The sequence below is a fragment of the Scaptodrosophila lebanonensis genome, unplaced genomic scaffold (genome assembly GCF_003285725.1).
Source record: "Scaptodrosophila lebanonensis strain 11010-0011.00,11010-0021.00 unplaced genomic scaffold, SlebRS2 tig00001412-arrow-pilon, whole genome shotgun sequence".
In the NCBI taxonomy this organism is placed as follows: Eukaryota; Metazoa; Arthropoda; class Insecta; order Diptera; family Drosophilidae; genus Scaptodrosophila; species Scaptodrosophila lebanonensis.
The window spans coordinates 6,794,799-6,801,136 of NW_022060739.1; the positions used below are offsets into that span (position 1 = coordinate 6,794,799).

The 6,338-nt window shown below is 36.4% G+C and overlaps 1 protein-coding gene and 1 long non-coding RNA gene across 2 annotated transcripts; both read left to right on the forward strand.

Moving 5' to 3' along the window:
* Positions 1–2,750: 2,750 nt before the first annotated feature.
* On the forward strand, positions 2,751–3,138 carry LOC115631902 (kunitz-type serine protease inhibitor HCRG2-like). Its single transcript, XM_030528751.1, has 2 exons — positions 2,751–2,867; positions 2,927–3,138. The coding sequence occupies exons 1-2, from the start codon at positions 2,795–2,797 to the stop codon at positions 3,094–3,096; spliced, it is 243 nt and encodes an 80-aa protein (XP_030384611.1). The 5' UTR covers positions 2,751–2,794; the 3' UTR covers positions 3,097–3,138.
* A 536-nt stretch (positions 3,139–3,674) lies between these two features.
* On the forward strand, positions 3,675–4,020 carry LOC115631922. The gene is made up of 2 exons (XR_003996246.1): positions 3,675–3,783; positions 3,852–4,020. It is a non-coding gene; the product is annotated as an uncharacterized LOC115631922 (long non-coding RNA).
* Positions 4,021–6,338: the final 2,318 nt, after the last annotated feature.

The following is a 6,338-nucleotide window of genomic DNA, read 5'->3' on the forward strand; positions in this document are numbered from 1 at the left end:
AAGCGGTTCTGTCTTCTTGAAGCCTTTTATTTTAGAGATATTTCTTTCCACTATAAAAAACAGCTGGAAATGTGCTAAATAAAATAAATTATAGAAGCAATATATGATGAAAATGACAAACAATTTTAATTTTGTGTGTGTTTTGTTAACGATTATCGATTTTATTTTAGTAAAAATCGCAACAACTAAAAATAGATATATTCTGCTAAACCCGATTCTGTTACTATCGATTCTGTTAATATCGATTCTGTTAATATCGATTCTGCTAATATTGCTCAGAAAGACAGAATATTTTGAAAAACCTTAAAATCATTTTCTATATATGTATCTAATTTCGTAATCGTTATGTTAGCAAGAAAGCCCAAGTACTGGGTAAGGCCATCATCTCTAGATAGAATTATGACTCTTCAAAACCCACTAACTTCTTGTCTAGGAGTCAGAGGCGTGCTTATACAAGATAAGACACAATTTAATGTATGCCTTGGGAAAAGAAATTGCAAAGTCTTGCTAGAAGAACTAGCAACCTCTTTGGTCAAATATTGCTCTTCACGAAATATTATTAATTTTATTGAAATAATGTACATTCTTTTTTTAAAAAGACCACTTTCTAGAGCTGTTAGGTCCAATGACAACCACCAGCAGTTGACATCTTAAAGACATTTTATTTGTATTTTCCAATATTGGATCACTGAGGTCCGTATTCCATCTACCCTTCAAATGCTTTAGCTCGACAACTACAATATTTAAGGATGCCACTAGCTTCATTGGGGCCTGGCAAAGCTCAACGAGCTGACCGGAATCTTACAATGGGAGTTCATTTCTTGAGTAGGCCGATTATAAATTGTCTAAGTTGTCATAAAATTTCATAATTTTTCAACCTAGGGCAGATCTTAAATAAAGATTAAAGATTTAAGCAACAAAAATTACTTGATTTATTAATTAATACATTGTTAAATTGGTTTATTTTGCGTTTAGAACTCTTAATTTTCAATTCAAGTTTTGCTTTTCAATTGCAAACAATTTTGTTGTTACACGTAAAAGAGCTCAAAATTTTTTTTACGTGTATGTTTTTGCTGAATGATGCCCTTGTACGGGTACGCTGTCGACTGCCAGGCTGAATTTGCTGAGAAAACCGAAATTCTAATGCTTGCCAGCTTCCTTCCTTGCTTATTTGCCTGACTGACTGACTGCCTGACTGACTGCCTGCCTGAGTGCCTGACTGGCTGTGTTGCAAAGTACCGTTATTTTGCCGTGCATTTGAGCATTTGACAAAGTTCAAGGACCAATCTAGAAATGTGCAGAGGCATAAACTAATTGCCAGCACTGTGCATTTCCATACGTATGTATGTATGTATACACGTACATACATACTTAGTATGTGTATAACAAATGCGCGTTGTTAGGCATTATTGGGCAGCATTTAACACGCACTTTAAGCAGAAAATTCACAAAGGCATCGCCAGTCGCCTTGAAAATGGGTCATTTAAAACGCAAATGAGGCAGGAAATCCAGCCGCCGGAATGGCAGCCGCCTCCAAGTCCAGGCAATAAAAATTAATAACACTCGCCTTGCGATCGAGAGTGCTGAAAAGTGCAACCAAAAGGGAGGAGCGAACACGTGAGGCTTCGCACATTAGACCCAAAATAGCAAACAACACGGCCCACAGCCTACATAGAGAGCCATTAACGAATGCCGGGTTGAGCGCCAACTAACGCCAATGAGCGCCAATGAACAGACCATTTAGCATTTAGTGCGAAAAACGATGAAAGAAAACTTAAGGTGGCAATGAAAAACAGTTCAAAACTCTATAGTATATCTGGGGATTCGCGATGAATAGTAAAAAGTGTGTAAATAGAAATTAAAAGACTAACAAGCGTACAAAGTTGTAATGTACGGTTTCAACAATCTATATAAAAATACACCTAATTATGTTTCTACACGGTCAATTGGTTCCAGAAAAAGTCGTGTAATAGAACCCTATAAAAAAGACATTGCTCATATGTTATTTTGAAATAAATGAAATAAAGTCGTGCAACCATATACTTGTATAACATTTTCAATTTTCAAATAAATCATGATAAATCAAATTCGTGTACAAATAAAATTATGTGTCCCTTAATTCGCTTGATTTTGATTGATTTTTGATTTGATTTTAGATCTTACCATTTCTAAAATCGATGCGAACAGTCTACCTTTTGAATACTTACATATATACTAAGTATAGTTAGTTTAAGCGGATCGAATAAGAGCGAAATACAAAGAATTAAAGAAGTGCATGGAACAACCTCTAGTTTTATCCTCCTATATGACGTACTTTTCAAAATACAGACGAACACTCGTTTTACACTTTTAATCTATTTCTATACGAGTATCTATGTACTTCTATATATGTATTTATGTATATAAAATAGTTTATCCTGACTGACCAAACGGTAAGAACTATAAAACAGGCTCCAAAGGTTGTATAAAAAATACCCACTTTTCAACGGATCGACTTTCTGACTTTTAAGATTCTCAGAAAAAAATAACAGAAAAACTGCATACTTGTTTTTTTTTTTTGTAATTTTTACTGAGGCCAGCAATATGAGAGTTTTTATGTAACAAACCAAACCAATTGTATAGCACTAATATATTTAGTTAAAGCCACTTATCGGTACATTCTACAGCTTATATGACGGCAATACAAATTTAGCTTGACGAATGAATGTTGAGCAAAATAAATATAAATAAGAAAAGAGCCTACGACCTATCCACAGTTTAGATAAAACGTCCATCGATACTTTTCAAAACTACTATGAAATCCATTGGAGTTATCTGCCTGCTATTTGCGCTGTTCGGCGCTGCATTGGCATGGAACTTAGAAGAGCGTAAGTGAACTTAAAATGAAATGGCAAACAATTCTAACAAGGACTTCCACATTCTACAGCTATTTGCCTTTTGCCACCGGCTGTGGTAGGTCCTTGTAATGCAAGAATAGAAAGATGGACCTACAATAACCGTAGGTGCGTTCGTTTCTACTACGGAGGTTGTGATGGAAATGACAATAATTTTATCACTGAGGAAAATTGTAAATCGATATGTGAATCCCAGGGGTAGACCCGAATAAAACCATTTGAATAAAAACTACTTGCATTCTGATGGGCTTATAACTTTTTTATTTAAACAAGATAGCTTCAGTGGAAGCTTCTCAATCCAAAAGTTTACAACTATTTTATTTAAACAAGATAGCTTCAGTGGAAGCCTCTCAATCCAAAAGTAAATATAATTAAAAACAAATTTAGGAGAACACACTACTCTTACCCATCAAATGGTCAATATTGGATACTTGAGCGAGAAATTCTAGCTGGTTAATGATTGAAGTGGTTAATCATTTGTATTAATTTTAAACAAATTTCACCGAACTAGATTCTTCCGGCAGTGAGTTATATGCACCCATAGCAGAAGCAATAATAAGAAGAGCGAAATTATATACGAGTATAACCTATTTGTTACGTAATTATATACGTAACGTAATTATATACTAACATATTTGTTACCCAATTGTATAGTATTTATAAGTATATTTGGTTAGAACCACTTATCGGCATATTCCACAGCTTATATAATAATTTGCTTGACGAATGAATGTTGAGCAAATAAATATAAATAAGAAAAGAGCCTACGACCTATCCACAGTTTAGGTAAAACGTCCATCGATACTTTTCAAAACTACTATGAAATCCATTGGAGTTATCTGCCTGCTATTTGCGCTGATCAGCACTGCATTGAGTTGGCCGTTGTATCGTAAGTGAACTAAAATGAATGAAATGAAATGGCGCAGCCTTCTAACAAAGATTTCTCGCATTCTACAGCTATTTGCCGTTTTCCACATGTTTTACGGCCGTGTAAGCTACCAACTAAATGGATAAACGTGAGTGTATTTCCAATACGGAGGTACTGACGGATATGACAATAATTTGATGTCAGAGGGGTATACATTTTAACAAGTACCCTAATAAAATCATTTGAATTAAAACTACCTGCATTGTGATGTGTTTACACACTTGGTTTTTTTTTTTTTTTAAATATCAGATAGCTAGAGTGGAAGCTTCTTAATCCACAAGTAAATATAATACGAGACAATTTTGGGGAAGTTAATCCCCCAAAGGATCAATATTGGATACTTGAGCGAGAAATTCTAGCTGGTTAATGGTTAAAGCGTTTAAAGGCTTAAACCAAGTAATCAACTGTATGAATTTAAAAAAAAATCATCGAACCAGAGTCTTCTTAAAGAGTTAACGAGCTATTTGTCTTAACTAGTGTTGCCTGCTTTAAGGATTCGCAATAGTTTTCCCTTGAAGCAGCAGCAATATGGGTTACCTACATAAATTGTTTCGAAAAATATTTAATTACGATTAGTTTTCTCAACCATTAACTAGTAAATTAAATAGTTATATAATAACAGCGTCACATAAAGGAGGTTGTAAGCAATGGTTGCCTAATATCAAAGCCACAACTCGTGTCGAATAATTTGTCTATATGTACATAGCTGCCATAGGAATGATGCAAATAAGTTTAGTTTTTTTCACTTTTACAAATTTCTCACTATAATCGGCAAGAAAATTGGAATAATACAGTTTATGTAAGTTGTTGGACTATAATTGGTGGACTTTTTAATGTTCTACTATAAAATTTTTACAGAAGTGCCAAAGCATTAGCTTTTACTTCTATTATTTAGCAGAATTGCCATCAAGTTCGTCCTATAAGTGATCCCAAGAAGGTTCAGGTCGCTCACCTGCTTTATTTTGTAGTCGCTGTGGCTCGCGATGCTTTAAATTATGCATTGGCGCCATAGCAGCCACTAAACATAGACATTAAATGGCATTGCGTTATGGAGGAAGTGACATTAATTGCATAGATTTACAAGGCCCAGTGGGCAAGCAAGCACGCACGCAGGCAGGCAGACACACATACAGTGACACCATATATACAGAGATATGTATATAAACTTGGGCGACAACTGATAAAAATGGACAACAAACGAGGCAACGACGCCACGTTACATGCCCAGCGTGCCAGTTAAAAAGGCAAACAATTTCCGCAGCAAACCTGTCAACGAGCAGCATCCACAGCAGCAGCAGCAGTAGACGCAGCAGCAACAACAATGCATACTAACAACATCGATAGCAACTAAGTCAAGTCAACAACCCAAGCGCAAGCCACAGGGACCACAGAACGCGGCAACCACAGCACACACATCCACACACATACGCAGAAATAATGATCCAGCTGGCCAGTTTCAAGTATCATTATGTATGCCAATGCGTATGCATTTCAATTATTCGGTATTGTTGCTAATGAGAAATTAATTTGCACAATGCTAATCGCTTGTTGTGGCAACATTTTGAGGTCCAGCGCTAACACAAATCCACGTATACTTGTACATAACAATTTTTTCAACAATACAATCTGGCTTTTAATTAAGCGCCGGAAAATGCGCCTCACGCATAAATCAGAATTTCAAGTGTGACAGCTTAAGGTCAATGGAAACAGTCATTAGCAATACAGTTATAATGGTTTTGAAAAAAAAAACACCACAATTGATTAATTTGGCCAAATATATATTGCAGCAACATAATTGCTATGACGGTTAGAGCAACATGTTGCCAAGACAGGTGCTTCCTTCCCAGTAGTTGTCAACAGCAGGCAACAACATAATTATTAGTGGCAATCGCATCGTCTATCACGCAATAAATAAACACCACACAAGAGTGGCCAATAAATACATCAACGTGCAAAATGGGGCGTTCGTTACATTAATCAAACCATTATAACAACAACAACAACATCTCACTTGCCACAACGACTAAGTGGGAGCGGCAAAGCAAATTGTGGGTGCATGGCATGCCATCAGCATTTCAATTTGTAAGACGCCCCCGCCTCCTTACCTGAATGCAACCAACGGCCAGTTAAGTGGCTGTTGGCCATTTATCCAACTGTTTGTGCGTGCGTTTGCGCGCCGGCACACAATTGAGGTGACATTTACCGGCTATCGCATAAACCACATACATATACTACAAATAGCAGCGTAGCACGTAGCCATTACAAAGAAACACCGCGTAATACAGTTAGCCACTTAAAGCAATAACTAAAACCGCGCGAACACATTTTATTTATTTATTAATCACTCCACGTACGACAATTGTACCGCGCAATAATTCGTTTTTTCACAAACTGGGCACCACTTAATATTAACGCGTATAGGCAGCACTGTGCTGCTAAGCGAAAGCTCACTGCTACAGAACGCAAGCTAACGCACAGCTGATTTGTGAATGGCAAGAAAATTGAACACACCTGTG

Coding starts and splice junctions, on each gene's coding strand:
- LOC115631902 (XM_030528751.1), top strand. CDS start 2,795: ATGAAATCCATTGGAGTTATCTGCCTGCTATTTGCGCTGTTCGGCGCT. Junction 2,868..2,926: donor GGCATGGAACTTAGAAGAGC/GTAAGTGAACTT, acceptor CACATTCTACAG/CTATTTGCCTTTTGCCACCG.